Source organism: Schistocerca serialis, chromosome 9, assembly GCF_023864345.2.
Source record: "Schistocerca serialis cubense isolate TAMUIC-IGC-003099 chromosome 9, iqSchSeri2.2, whole genome shotgun sequence".
NCBI classification, from domain to species: domain Eukaryota; kingdom Metazoa; phylum Arthropoda; class Insecta; order Orthoptera; family Acrididae; genus Schistocerca; species Schistocerca serialis.
In genome coordinates, this window is record NC_064646.1 from 332,908,546 (window position 1) to 332,925,020 (window position 16,475).

A 16,475-nucleotide genomic window follows, 5' to 3' on the forward strand; every position below is an offset into this window, starting at 1 on the left:
CCAGCCTACCTGATTGTTCAGGTGTTAAAATCACAATAAAGTAAAAAAAAAAAATCTTATAACCATAGCTATATCAGTATCTACCTAGAGAGAAGGGTTTCAAGTAACTACGAGATTTCAGAAATTACGTTTCTTTACGTGACATTACGTTGCAAAAACATTGTTTCAATTTCAAAGTTGTTGATGAAACATTTGGGGTCGCCATGTTTCGTTGGACGCTCTATGTATGTCAATGCAAAATATAGCAAGTATTTCAGTTCTCGGTGTCTATAAATTACGTCGCTGAAAAAAATAAAGTTCATAGTGAATAAAAATGGAAAGAGAAATGAGGTTCGACGGTCGAACACCTCAGGCACTTATAACCGGAAACGTTCCTTCTCAGCAACTTTCTTTGTGATCTTTTCGGGTTTTAATAATATTGTCATTAGTATTGTAGTTTCAGTAGTATTTTGTAGTATTATCATTTCTTCATAGTGTTTGCAAGTAAAATGTGTAAATAATTAATGTGTACATTTCTTATTATCTTCCAAAGTACTAGTTACGTGGTCTTTGTTAGATTCCCAGATGCTAGCTGTAACTATGAAGAGTTAATAAATAAAATATAAATAATTTCTTTTAGACTTTCACATAGCTGTTGGCAAATCCACGGATACTTAGAAAGAGCAACGGCAACGAGGTGTGTTTTAAGCGAAAATGATCTTTTGCGGAAAGCTATGGATGCCACAATGACTTCACGAGATTCGAAACGTTTTGTATTTACAAAATTTCTTTAAGTGTTAAAACCTTGAGAATCTTGCAAACAGAGCGAATATTCGAACAGTTCGTACTTCATTCTTCCCGTTGTCTTCCTACCTTCCTAAGATTAAAAATGGCTTTTTTCTATAACAAAGCAGGCATATTGCCGCGAGCTATTGATTCCAGTAGGATTAGAATACATGCATCAATATTTATCATACCTCTTTTATTACAGTTTGCAAAAAAATGCCTCTGAGCACTATGGGACTCAACTGCTGAGGTCATTAGTCCCCTAGAACTTAGAACTAGTTAAACCTAACTAACCTAAGGACATCACAAACACCCATGCCCGAGGCAGGATTCGAACCTGCGACCGTAGCGGTCTTGCGGTTCCAGACTACATCGCCTTTAACCGCACGGCCACTTCGGCCGGCCTACGGTTTGCATGGCAGTGCATTAGGTAAATACGTTTAGCACCGCAGGAAGCAACACTCCTGTGAGAAAGGCACCTTCTCCTTTTCTGGCATAAACCTTCATCACTTTCACCCTCTGCTATGACTAAGCTTGAAATGGTGTGCACACGTCTCGTCCACAGAAATTAATTGGCGCAGCATATCAGTTAAGCACGGGCAAACGGTTTAAACATTGTAGAAAAATGTTTAGATATAAGTGTCCCGCATCGAACGACTATGAGGAGTTTCAGCTGGCGACAAACTCCAAAACAAAGAGGATTAAAATTATTTTTAGATAGCACCCACAACATTACTTCAGAAGCGCCGTATAATCCAGACGGTTTATTTAGATACAGTTGACAGAAAACCCCTTCCCTTCCTCTCCCTTGCCTCTGCCTGTACCGGGCGCCGCCCCCTGTGACCCTGCTGGTGTGTGCAGTTCCAGGCGGCGCTGCTGCAGCGGTGGAACCTGCCGCACTTCATGTGCGCCTTCTGCCCCTTCGTGCAGGTGCTCAGCGTCAACGTCAGCGTCTTCACGCTCACCGCCATCGCCGTCGACCGACACCGCGCCATCCTCAGCCCTCTCAGGTAAGTCTTTGTACGCATGTAGTTACCTCCACTGTCGTCACCACACGATGTGCCATTAAGACTGCAACTCCAGGAAAGAAAGCCAATGAATGTGTACAGTGTGAATGGCCACTCCTAAAGAAAAGTACTTTTAATTTAATCCAACTTTTCTTCTACGTCTTTACTGTTCACAGATGTCAAAGAAACATTTTCCCTACTTGTGTTCATCAGATGGATGTTGCACTCGATGCTAGTCTGAAGCAACGAACTGTGGTATAGATTCTGAGTTGCAAGAACGAGACAGTTTCACATATACATAAGAGTGCAAAGAAAATGTATCGTGATGACGCTGTTGATCGCGATACAATTACCCGTTAGGCAAGAGACTGATGAAAATGAGTAAACTAAGACTCGGGAACCATTCTAGACTATTGTTAATCAATCTGACGCCCATTCCTGCTATGGGTGGTAGAAGGGATACAGAAGATCCAACGAAGAACGGCTCAGGAGCGTTATAGATATACTTAACAAACTCCACCGGTAGACTCTATATGAAAGGCGTTCTGTATGACGGAGAGGGGGTTTACCATCGAAATTTCGAGAGAGTACTTTCCGGGACGAGTCGGGCACCATATTATTTCCTCCTAGATATATCCTACAAAATAAATACCAGGAAAAAACTAGATAAATTAAATACAGCCATTCTTCTTATGCACCCTTAGCGAGGGGAACAGGGCATGGGATATCAGTTAGTGGAACCAAAAGTATCCTCCGCCAAACACCGCCAGGTGGCTCGCAGAGTGCTGATGCAGATGTTGATGAAGACCTCCGGCGCAGTGGAAGATCAACTACGACACAGACAGGTGGCAGCGTGTAGCGTGTAAACAGTCAGATTTTGACTCACAAACGTGTAACGTTGAACGAACTGTCAATCCGAGTACAAGAGAGAGAAACAGGGAGATGAAGTACGAAAGGTTTGCGTTATGTTAGTTCCGTTTATGTTGAACGATGAAGATAAGACAGAGACACAGGCATTCATACATCATGAATGTAGGAATTGCTGCAAAAAATAGACTACTAATTACATGAACGAGATTTGATGTGTAATGTACCTAAGCGCATACCATGAAATTATGCCAGGTTCTGCGTCCATATGACGATGACGGATGTCCCACAAGCTGCGACATTTAGCATTTGACGATGTCACTATGGATGCATTATACTATGACATCTTTTAATAAAACAGATCTGAAGATGGTCATTGCTGACTGAAAGCTTTGGTCTGGGAACATACAAATCTGTGACCATAGACGTGAAATACAAGAAATTTTTTTCTTGATTACAAATGTAATCAGGCAACGTTTGTTCCTCTTGGAACCCCTCCACACGCCATCATGATATTGTTCGTAAGGGGATAATCGTCTGAAGAGACGAAATTATGCCACTCTCGTGTACAGTGTTGCTGATGGGCACAACACAATGGACACTCCTAGCTCTGCTGTCGCGTCAACAGAAGCCGCAACTGTGGTCGTCATGCAGACAGTCCGTGGTGATCCAGACATCATAGCAGTGTTCGAATCGATAATTGTTTTTCTGTAAGCACGCTATGATCTAAGATACTACTGGACTAGGTGTACAGTACTTCTGTCCTCTTAGGTGCTAGTCATTTAGGTCCTGCAAGACGTTGACTATGGTCCTTGAACATGGTGCTCCAAATATCAAAGCAATGTTCGATCGGACACTTCTTTTCCCACAAAAAAGCTCATCTCACGACTCATACCTGATATGGTCCTACGATACCTCTGGGCTTAGCGAACGATATGTCTGTCCTCTCTGGCGCTATTCACATGTGGTCACTTAGATGCTGCAAGACGTTTAGTATGCCTGTTCTCAAACCATTGTATCCATATTCGCATTCCAGTTTTAACATTCTGACCAACAGGTGCAGCAATGTCATTCAACATTTGACAACAACCTCAATAGGCGACGATGCTCTCGCAATCAACCAACTATCTCTTCTAATACACGTTCCTCCTTTCTGACTCGGAGCAAGTCTCCTAAGCAACCAACATTCAAATGTTATTTTCGAATGAGAAACCTGCTGCATAATCTTTTTTTATAAACAATATGTTGATGGAATTACTCGAATGTACATTGGACAACTGGGCTGCAGTGCTAATTATTTGCATATCCAGTTTACGTTTTCTGCATTCCGCCTTCATGGTGTTGCAATATTATTACCCAATACTGTATTTCTAAGTCAAATGTTATGCTTCTGATCAAGATATGCGGTCTACTAATTCATACCTTGTGAACTTGTGACACACAATATAAAACTTTAAATCAGTTATTGTGATAGTTCAGCTTTACTTGATATGTAAATGTTGGCTTTCGTCTCTAGACAAGTGGGAGACGTATGTGTACAGTTTTAAACAAGGCTGTTTCTCAGCACCCATACATAATTTTCAAACATAGGAATTTTACAGCCAAATAACGGCTTAGTATGTTGACCTAAGTTTCGACACTACTAAAGGTATCTCCATTTGAGAAACCATCAAAGTCCATTGCAAGAAAGCAATGGTCTGAATTTAGAGTAGCTATGCTCAAGTCAAAAATAAAATAAAACACGTTCCAGCCTTAGGCATGTATGCCTAGCTAGGAACAACATCAAACTGAAATTAGACCATTCAGTGGTTGTCCGCTCTGTACAATTTTTCTCCTCCGGATCTCAGAAGTAAAGTTTACTGATTGCAAATTATTGGGTTGAAGTCCAATAAGAACAAGATTCTAAATGACACTATCCAGAATCGATCAACCACATGCTTGAAGTCTGTGAAGCCATCTTGGATCAATAGTTGGATCACAGGCAATTACGATTCCACAGCGAAGAACACTAGAATGACAGTCGAGCCGAGAATGCCCACCTAACCGAAAACTAACGACGGAGGTTTCACGTTTCGATCTTCGCCGCTGAGAATGGTCGAGACTAAACTAAATCCGATCGGAACAAGGGAAATGTGGCCACATCTGGAAGAAGTGGGGTTATTATGAAAATGGTTCGAATGTCAATGGTGTGGAGGAACAGACAACAGGACATAATGTTTAGAACTGTTCACTCCACCCTTTCAAAAGAGGTCTGGACGACTCTCACGACACAGAATGCTTCGGTTTGGTTGTCAAATTTAAACATTAACCTTTAAATATATTTAGTATGAGTAAGAGCACGCGTTTTTTCTGTAGTAGACTTTGGCAATAATGTTAATACACTATATAATCTATTTTATCACTGTAGATGATAATTACAACAATGTTACAGTTCAGAGTCTCGTATTTCTAGTAGCATGGATCAAGTGGAGTTCAGCATGGATTCCCTTCCCGTCCTTACAATTATAAGGAGGACTAATGCAAGATACTGATCTTTGTGGAACAAGCTGGCCTCATTTGCAATGAAGGACATACGGGTTAAGTTAATCCTGTCGAGGTTATGACCCTTGCTTTCTCATTTTAATGCACATTTGAAACAGTTACAATTTTTTTCCTTTGAGTTATTTCACTAAAAATAAAAAAGCTAGTCATTTGTGAAACACTAAGGTTATGTGAAATTGCAGGTAGTGAAGCTTTATCCCTATAACCTCTTCATATGCGTATGAATCCCTGTTTGATTTGAAGAAATTCTAGTATTCGGATTCTCTTCTGCGAGCTCAGCAATAATAGTCCCTTCGGACCAGAATATGGGAGTCAATATGAAGTATGAATGTGCCGAAACAAGACTTGCTATCAGAGTGAAACGGCGCTGGCAGAATAAAATCATACCAAAAAATTGGTAATGAAGAGTTATGAAATTTTGGGAATACATTTTTCTTGGTGACATACTCAAATGCTTAAAATTGAAAGACCATAGGTGCAGCATAGGCCATTACAAACTTGAAATTGTGGTACATTAATAACCGGTGTTACCACCAGAACTTTGAATGTAAGCATGTAAACGTGCTTGCATTGTGCTGTACAGTTGCTGGATGTCAATTTGTGGCACCGCGGTTCCAGCCTTGCTGCACTTGGTCAGTCAATATAAGTGCCGTTGATACTGTTCGTGAATGACACATCAGTTCACGTCTGAATGCGTCTCATTTGTGCTCGATCAGAGACAGATCTGTTGAGGGAGCAGGCCGAGGCAACATGTTCACAGTCTGTAGAGCATACTTGGTTATAACAGCGGAATGCGGGCGAGAGTCACCCTGTTGCAAAATACTCCCTGGACTGCTGTTCGTGTACGGCAGCACAACATATCGAATCACCAGATTGACTTCCGCCCGATGGAATGTCATACATATCGGCCCGGGCTCGATTCCAGGCTGGGTCGGATATTTTCTCCGCTCAGGGACTTGGTTTTGTGTTGTCATCATCATTTCATCCCCATCGCCACACAAGTCGCCGAAGTGGCGTCAAGTCTAAAGACTTCCACCAGGCGAATGGTCTACCGAACGGGAGGCCCTACCCACCCGGCGTTTCCATACCAGATTGACGCACAGCTCTGCAGTTAGCGTGCGCGGGATAACTAAGAGAGTCTCATTGCACCCCAGCTCATAACTGCATGTGTAGATCCCGTGTGTCTAGCACGCAGTCATGTTGGTTACAGTCCTTCTGGCATCCTTCTAACCGACACACGGCCATTACTGACACTGAGGCAGAAGGAACCAGCTTTCACACAACGGACTTCCACCTTACCTACAGTGAGCTCCCGCTTGGCACCACTGACGTCGCAAGTGGCGGTGGTTTGGGGTTGAGTGCACGCTACAGGGCCTCTGGCTCGGTACAGTCCTTGGAGCAACCGGTTTGTAACAGTTAGTTGTGGCACTGTGGTGCCAACCGCTACTCAGATTGCTGCTGCAGATATAGTTTTCCTTCTGGGTAGTGACCACGTCGTCGTCTGAAGCAAACAAGTACAGTAGCTACATTCGCGCCATTCTTTCTCCAGTATCACGGAAGGAACAAATAGTTCCTCGTAGCCCTATTGCAAGACCTTGTTCAAACTCAGTGAGATGCTGATGACGGTATCTTTCAAATGGCTCTGAGCACTATGGGACTCAACTGCTGAGGTCATTAGTCCCCTAGAACTTAGAACTAGTTAAACCTAACTAACCTAAGGACATCACAAACATCCATGCCCGAGGCAGGATTCGAACCTGCGACCGTAGCGGTCTTGCGGTTCCAGACTGCAGTGCCTTTAACCGCACGACGGTATCTTTGTCGCCATAAAAGTATTCTTGACTAATATCAACTTATCACATTCGCTGTGATGTTCATGATAGTTCCAGCGTGTCTTTAAAGCAAACCGGATTTGCATCCTTACAGTGGCGCTACCAGCATCAGTCTTATGCTACTGGAGCGAAATTTGAACATTTGTCATTTTTATGATGCAGAAACACGCCTACCAACTTTCGTTTATGTGGTTCAACTTCTTCTTGGTGATGCGACTTTTTTCCTAAACTGTATTTGCCAGGACGGTACCCAGATTTGTGTACAAATTAACCGGACGTTAGGTTAAAATGCTTAAGATATCAAGGACCAAAAAATGTTAATACAAAGAACGACCGTTAACAAAAGCCGCCATGGGCATTATAAAACCAGTTTCCGATATCTGACTAAGTTCCTTAAGAAATGCTATCATGTCTCTTCACACGCAACCGCACTACTTTCAGTGGCATTTTCCGCATTATCGTAAGAAACAGATGCCTCAAGGAGGCAACCTAATTTTAAAACTCGACTACTAAATGACACGGTCTCAAATAGTTCAAATGGCTCTGAGCACTATGGGACTTAACTTCTGAGGTCATCAGTGCCCTAGAACTTAGAACTACTTAAACATAACTAACCTAAGGACGTCGCAAACATCCATGCCCGAGGCGGGATTCGAACCTGCGACCGTAGCGGTCACTGTTCCAGACTGTAGCGCCTAAAACCGCTCGGCCACTCAGGCCGGCGACACGGTCTTTTCAATGAACTAACATCACCGGTCACACATCAGTAACACATTTCTCCCACAAATTGAATGGTGCTGGGAGAGTTTCACGTTGGCTATTATAATTTTTCGAGGTTTTTATGTTAAGGCACACAGTCTTTTGACATACCATACGTCTGCCTTGAAAGTCAAAAATGTTGGACGATGTTAGGTCTCAGAGCACCTATGAGAGCGTGATTTAGATTATGATTTTAGATTATGAACCTCAATTCGACATTGATCCATTTGCGCCGGCCGCGGTGGTCTCGCGGTTCTAGGCGCGCAGTCCGGAACCGTGCGACTGCTATGGTCGCAGGTTCGAATCCTGCCTTGGGCATGGATGTGTGTGATGTCCTTAGGTTAGTTAGGTTTAAGTAGTTCTAAGTTCTAGGGGACTGATGACCACAGCAGTTGAGTCCCATAGTGCCCAGAGCCATTTTTTTTTTATCCATTTGCCAAGATTTCGAAGGTGACGTATTTAATCCATCTTCGATTTCACTTCTTTATCCTTTGTATATTTGAGTTCATTTGTTTTTGCTATTGTCTTTCTTCTGTGATGATGTCCGAAAGACATAATACACTGAGGCGACGAGATACCTTCAAACATCATATCGATCTCATTTTTCCCGTAGTAGTGCTACAGCACGACATGGCATGGATTCAATAAGTCGATGGAAGTCCCCTGCAGATACACTGGGACATACTGCCTCTATACTCATCCATAATTTCGAAACTGCTGCCGGTGCTCGATTTTGTGCACAAAGTGACCTCTCAGTTATGTCCCATAAATGTTCGATAGGATTCATGTCATGTAGCTCGTTTTGTCCAGAAAGTTCTTCTAACCAAGTTCGAACAATTTTGGCCCAGTGACGTGCCACATAGTTATTCGTAAAAAATTCATTGTTGTTTGGGAACTTGAAGTTCTTAAATGGCCGTAAATAGTCGCAAAATATCCGAACATAACCAGAGCGCTCGGTCCATTCTATGTAAACACACCCCACACGATGAACGAACCACCGCCTGGTTGCACAATGACTTGTCGACAACTTAGTTCCATGGCTTCGTGGGATGTGCGCCACTCTGGAATCGTACTATCAGTTCTTTCCAACTGACCTCGGCAGTAATGTGACCAAGCCACTGTTTTCCAGTCACCTGGTGTCCAGTCGACACGGTTACGAGCACAGGAGAGGCAGTGAAGGCGATGTAGTGGTGTTATCAAAGTCACTTGCATTTGTCGTGTGCTGGCCACTGGGTCTTCCAGCTGAGAAGCGAATTCCAAAATTTGGCAGTCTTGGCACACTCTTGCCACTGTGGATCTCGGAATATTGAATTCCCCCAAAGATTTCCGAATTGGAATGTCCCAAGCGTCTAGCTCCATCTACCATTCCGCGTTGAAAGTCTGTTAATCCTAGTCGTGAGGCCATAATCATGTGGGACACCTTTCCACAAACGAGAGCTCCGCTAATGAACTGCCGTTCTACACCTATTGCACTTTATACTACCGCCATGTATATATATGTTCATATCGCTATCCTATGATTTTTCTCAACTCACTTTATATTAATCTGAACATAACGAACAGTTAGCTTTAGGAATATTTACACTTGTTTCATGCATTTGATGGAAACTTTGTGTATAGTGCCATACATGTCAGTAACGTCTGTTCGTTATGACTTAAGACACTGGACTTCTGACACACTAAATTTCTACGTAAAGTGGAGATGCCTAGAAATGACAACGTTGTAACATACACAAACTGTGGTTCGTTGCTGCCACGCTGCCACGCTGAAATCCGCTAAATGTTGCCTGAGAAGTCCTATGTAAAATTCGTATTTGACTTTGACACGTTAACTTGGACCAGGGATGGTCTCTCCAACGCTTTCCTGGATGGGATTTAAGCCGGGAGGATTGGCAGGCCAGTCCAATCACCCGAATATGCTTTAACTCAAAGAGCTTGTTCACATGCACTGTATGACAATGTCGAGCAAATGGCTCTGAGCACTATGGGACTTAACATCTATGGTCATCAGTCTCCTAGAACATAGAACTACTTAAACCTAACTAGCCTAAGGACATCACACACATCCATGCCCGAGGCAGGATTCGAACCCGCGACCGTAGCGGTCGCGCTTTTACAGACTAAAGCGCCTAGAACAGCTCGGCCACAATGGTCGGCAATGTCGAGCATTATCATCCATAGCAATCACGTCAAGGCCACAGTAACGCCTTACCTATGCAGTGGCCAGCACGAGAGCCTGTCGCAGGTCGTGCACTGCCGTCCATAGTGGTCACACTTCCTTTTACGAAAGAAGACACACCTTTGTACTATGGAAGTAAACATCAAAAATGGCGGTGAATTCATTGTAATTACCACGTATTGTTTTTGAATAAAAGCCTCATTACGGTTCGTCTCATTGCGTATTTCTTTCAGCTACTTTCAGTGCTATACTGCAGCAGTTATATCTATGTATGGTCCAAATTTCACCAAAGGTAGCAGTGTCATATCATGCGAATGGTATTTTTGTACGCAAGTTTTGCACACCAGTGTATCAGACCGGTGAAGGCAATTAAACCGTTCAGCAACAACGCTATTTATTACTAGACTGCTTAGGTTCGTATGACCACAGCAGATCCATGGTTTAGAAGACGAGGGACCTTCAAAAGGTAATGGAACATATTTTCTTCTGAAAGCCGGTTGGCTTTCCGTATCATTATCCACATTATTAGCTACAAAACCCTGTTTTTCAACATAATCTCCGTTCGATGTGACGCCTTACGCCACATTACTGGTAGGATCCTATGCCGCATGTTGCCATTTTACTGATCGACGTCGGAGGCATAGCCTTGCTAAACCTGTAACATTCTCATCATCCACGCAACCCTTGCGTCGTAGAGCATTCTTCTTTAGCTAAAGAGATGGAAGGTGCGAGATCCTTGCTATAGGGTGGATCTACATCTACATCTACATTTATACTCCGCTAGCCACCAAGCGGTGTGCGGCTCAAAGGCACAATTCGCGCCCAAGTCATATTCCCCCCCCCCCCCCCCCCCCTCTATTTTACTCGCGGATTGCTCGAGGGAAAAACAACTGTCTGAACGCTCTTATTTCCCTTATATTTGAATGATGATCATTTCGCGATTTGAAAGTTTGTGGTCATAATATATGCCCTACATCCTCGGCGAAGATTGGATTTCGGAATTTAGTGAGTAGCCCCTTCTGTTTAGCGCGTCGTCTATCTGCAAGTGTGTCCCAATTCAAACTTTCTATGAGATTTGTAGCGCTCTCGCAATGGCTAAATGTAGTAGGCACGAATCTTGCCGCTCTTCTTTGGACCTTCTTAATCTCTTGAATGAGACCCAACTGGTAACGGTCCCATACGGACGAACAATACTCCAAGACTGGACGAACCAACGTATTGTAAGCTATTTCCTTCGTTGAAGGACTGCATCGCTTCAGGATTCTACCAATAAACCGCAATCTAGAGTTCGCATTACGCGTTACTTGTGTAATCTGGTCATTCCATTTGAGATCATTTCGAACAATCACACCCAGATACTTGACTGATGTTACCGCTTCCCAGGAGTGACCATTTTTTTGCACTCATACATTAATGGGGATATTCGCCTTGTTATACGCAGTAGGTTACACTTACTAATATTGAAAGATAACTGGCAGCCATTACACCACGCATTTATTTTCTGCAAATCCTCGTTGATTTGTTCACAACTTTCGTGCGATGCTACTTTCCTGTAGACTACAGCATCATCGGCAAACAATCTAAGGCCGCTGTCAATACCACCAACCAAATCGTTTATGTAAATCGTAAAAACCAGAGGACCTATTACGCTGCCCTGGGGCACACCTGAAGTTACTCTTGTTTCTGTTGAAGCTACCCCGTTCAGGACGACATACTGCTCCCTGTCTGCTAGAAAACTTTCTATCAAACCGGATATGTCATCGGATAGACGGTAAGCGCGCACTTTTTGTAGCAAGCGACAGTGCGGAACTGAGTCGAACGCCTTTCGAAAGTCGATAAATATGGCATCAACCTGGGAGCCCGTATCTAGAGCCTGTTGTATATCATGCACAAAGAGGGCCAGCTCTGTCTCGCATGACCGCTGTTTCCTAAAACTGTGCTGGTTTTGTGCAGATGAGCTTCCCAGGGTCTGGAAGTGTCATTATGTCTGAACACAAAATATGTTCCATGATTCTACAACAAATCGATGTCAGTGAACTTGTTCGGTAATTATGTGCATCCGATTTTCTACCCTATTTATAGATTGCTATGACCTGAGCCTTCTTCCAGTCCCGTGGAACTTCCGCCGTTCCAGTGATCTCTGATAGATGACGGATAAGAATGGTGCTATATTTTCAGCATAGTTAACATAAAATCTTACGGTGATACCGTCTGGGCCAGATGCCTTTCTGGCGTCTAAGGATCTTAACTGTTTTACAATCCCAGATACACTAATCACTATGTCAGCCATCCTTACGTTTGTTCGATAATTGAGGAGACTTCTTCAGGCCTTGCGTTGTCATGGAGAGGGATAAGTTCGTCTGCATTTTTGTGGTAACGAACATGTTGAAGTCCATCATTGCAGGAATCACAGTTGTTTGCGCTGGCCGGCTCGCGGGAAATCGGACCGGTTGCGAGACCTTGTTGCGAGGACGGTAGATACCTCCAACGATGGCTCACCGTGCTTTTCGTCACTGACAGGTCTCCTTAGGTATTCTGCAAACGCCTAAGATTATCTACGATGGTCTGGTTCCTCGGCAAAAGAAAATGAATGGCAGCTCTCTGCTTGGTACGCACCTCCATTACAGAAGCGTCTTAGAAGGCTTCGTATAGCATCGCTCCCTATCGAAACTTTCTAATAGTATAAACACTGAAGCGAGATTACTCCACAATGTGTTGCATTACTTATTGAACGCCCACCGTAGTTAATAGCGGAATCTAAGTATCGAATGTTGGAAACGAAAACTTTGTCATAAACATGAGTTCACAATGCAGTTGCTTGCGAGATATTTACGTGTGTGTGGTTACGAGGCGCCACTGACATCGGTATGAACTAATGTTCTGTAAATGTTTCTTAAATGTAAACTTTTCGACTATATTCTCATCTCATTCGGCTCAAATTTCAGCCACGGCCTATCTTTATGGAACGTGGCACAGGCATGGTGCTGTACCGGCACATTTTGCTGCAGGTGTAAGATGACGCCTAACTTGCCAGCACGGTTTGTGTTGGACAGGTGTAACAGAGCGTCTAGTTTGTCCTGAAAGACATCCTCACTGCAATCCTGCAGACCTTTATAACTGGAGTCATTTCAGAAGTGAAGTGTAGAGCAGTCGTTGATTTGATCGAAGAATCGTAGGTCTAAATTATACAGTCTTATCGACGTACGTGAGACGATAGGTATGTGTTTGAAGGAATCTGTAAATCACAGCAGAGACAAGTCCAGTACCGCGTCGATGTGCGAAGGCGACACGTAAGAGACGTCCTTTTACAAGCAGAAGTGTACGTTCAAAAAATTCAATTTCCTGTTGATCTAGAACTGAAAAGTGAGACGAAATAAATAAATAAATGGTTTTACTTCTGTATAACTACTGATTCTGCAAGTTCGTCCATTTCTCCCCATGTTGTATCATATGAAGACATATACTGTATTTAAGAATCTCCGTCTTTACCGTTCTCTTGCTGTAATGTCCCTTACAATGCACGCTAACTATACCTGAACATCTCAGCAGATTAAACCTTATCGTGTTACTCGACCTGCTGCCATAAACTTCTTTTCCCGATCATTTATCTCTTACCTTTTCATCTCGTTCATTACAGTTCCGTAGAAACTGATTAAAGGAACTGTGTCACAACGACCCACAATTCGTAAGCTTCTGTTGTTTGAAAGATAAAATCTGCATCTCAAGGTTATCACAATATACGCGCAACTGTGCTGAATTGTTGAAAATCTTATGCGCCAAACACACACACGCGCACACACACACACACACACACACACACACACATTCTGTGGGATATACTAAAGATGAAGTATTTCTGATGTATAGCAGTACTTAATTTGGACACAGAAATAGGTTTTGTCCCTGAAACATGCTGAGAGCTCCGTATCCAACCTACTACTGCTGTAAAATAGCATGGTTAACATTCCAGTCGATATGATTTCTCTGTAGATTTCTAAATTCGTCTTGTATTCGATACGACTGAAATGCATCAGAAACTGCCCAACTGACCCGGTGACTACACACGCGGCTTCTCTGTTTTGTTTAGCACAGTGTGAGCTGACCCTGGGCACAGACGACATTGGCCGGCTGCGTTGGCCGTACGCCTGCAGTGTGCGGCGTAATTTGTGGCTCGCTGCCTGTAAACAATTTTGCCGAAGCCGCAGCGGACGGGTAGCCCATTTCGATTATCGACTTCTGGCCTGTTATCGCCCAGCGCGGCGCCGCACATGTGACCTGGATAATTCGATTATTATCGAGCCGGAAACTCGTTTTTTTTCTTCTCCTGGTAGTACATGCAGTTAACGCCAGAAAATCAGTTTGAAGCTGAGCTCCATTAGCTCAACACGGAAGCTGTAGGCAATGATTTCACTCAGCACATTTGCATACACTGGCGAAAAAATCTCACAAAACCAAAAAAATAATTAATTTAGAGTTACCAGATTTTGGGAATACGTTTCTATAATTAACGTGTTTAACTGATTAAGTCTGCTAGTACTTAGGTTAATGTAAGCACAACATAGGCCATTGCAAATGTAAAACGCTGGTACATTTGTAACCTGTGCAGCCGGCTGACTGTTGAACGCAACCATACAGACGTGGATGCATTGTGTTGTACAAGTGCTGGATGTCAGTTTCGTTGGTAAATACAGGCACGGTGAATGGTGGTTGTCGATGACGTCGAGGTAGTCGTTCGATGACGTTCCATATGTGCCAGATCTCGATGTGCTGGATTGGAGACAGATCTGGTGGCCGAGCAAGTAAAGGCAACATTTTGACACTGCAGAGCATGTTGTGTTATAACAGAGGTATTCAGGCTACCGTTATCCTGTTGGAAAACACTCCCTCGGATGCTATTCATGAATAGCAGCACGACAGGTCGAATCACGAGACTGAGTTATAATTTTGCAGTCAGGGTGTGTGGCATAGCCACGAGAGTGATCCTGCTATAATACGAATTCCCACCCCAGACCATAACTCCAGAAGCTGGTCCAGTGTGTCTAGCAAGTAGACATGTTGGTAGCAGACCCTTAACTGGTCTCATTCTAACGAACGTATGGCCATCACTGCCACCGAGACGGAACAAGATTTCATTCTAAACCACAATAGGTCTCCACCCTGCCTTGCAATAAGCTCTCGCATGTCACCACTGAAGTTACAGATGGCGGTGGTTTTGGGTCGGTAGAATGCGCGAAAAACGACGTATGCCTGGGAGCTACCATTGAAGTAACCGATTTGTAAGATTTCGTTGTGTCAATCTAGTGCCAATTTCTGCCCCAATCGCTGCTAAAGATGCAAAACGTTGCTTCACAGCTATACGCCAAACTCGATGGTTTTCTCTGTCTGTAGTGCCACGTGGGTCTCCGGAGCGTGGTCTGTTGTGGCCGAACTTCACGCGACTACCGCTGACAGCAATCATGTACAATGATTATATTGGCACCAAGTCATGCTGTAACATCGCAGAAGTAACATTCTTTTTCTCGTGGCCCGATTACATGACCTCGTTCAAACTCAGTCATGTGTTGATAACAGTGTCATTGTCACCTTAAACGTATCTTTTACAACCGTCAACACACCGCGTGTAATCTCAAAGGTAAGTCACGCTCACGAACGTAACAACGTGTGCTTAAAGAAAACCTAATTTGCGTCCTCATAGTGGTGCTACTACCGCCACTCTTGTGCGACTGACCAGAGTTTTGACTAGCCATCATCCTCAGATGTAGAAAAACACAAACCAAATTTCGTTTACATCACATAACTCTTTCATGATCGTTCAGAGATATATATGTAGGAGGATCAATACTAGGTGTTTCATAAAGAAAGAACCAATATCAGTTCTGTATTACAGACGAATTAAAAAGTATAGAATTACATTTTGCGTGACACTGGATAGAGGAAGGTTCAAAGTGTAACAGATTTGCGCTCTTGCTTGTTTGCAGTAACATGGTGACTACACCACAAGAGAAATTGTTTTATCTGTTGGAATTCGCATGAACTCTATTCACTGTTCATTCCACCGTCGATGCAGCAAGAAGCCGCCTCTTCACAAGCAGATTTATGATTGTCAAACACAATTGTTGGAAGTTGGTTACATATGCAAAGGGAAGAGCACTAGTTGGCCACGCAAGTAAGATGGAAATGTCCAGCATAACCAAGTTGTGTCCACAAGGAGTCCTCCGATCTTCACAGCACGGGCAGGCCGGCATTATCAACTACTGAAACGATGCCTACATGTGAAGCCGTATAAATCGGAATTACTGTAGCAATTGCGTCATGGCGACCATAAAAAAGGTACGGATTTCGCATTTCAGTTCTCCAACCTATGGCAGAGGACATTTTTCCCGAACGACTCATCTTGTAGGACGAATCGTTGTTTTTTCTATCGGATAAGGTAAATTACCCTAACAGAAGAATTTGGGGGTCACAGAATCATGACTTGGTCGTAGAACATGTAAGAGACTCACAGAAACTGAAAATGTTTAGTGG

The 16,475-nt window shown here is 43.4% G+C and overlaps 1 protein-coding gene across 1 annotated transcript in view; it reads left to right on the top strand.

The window, feature by feature from the left end:
- LOC126419600 (tachykinin-like peptides receptor 99D) overlaps nt 1-16,475 on the top strand; it is a 263,652-nt gene that overhangs the window by 39,705 nt on the left and 207,472 nt on the right. The window contains exon 2 of the mRNA XM_050086788.1: nt 1,627-1,775. Within this exon, the coding sequence (XP_049942745.1) occupies nt 1,627-1,775 (149 nt within the window). The remainder of the gene's footprint in view (nt 1-1,626; nt 1,776-16,475) is intronic.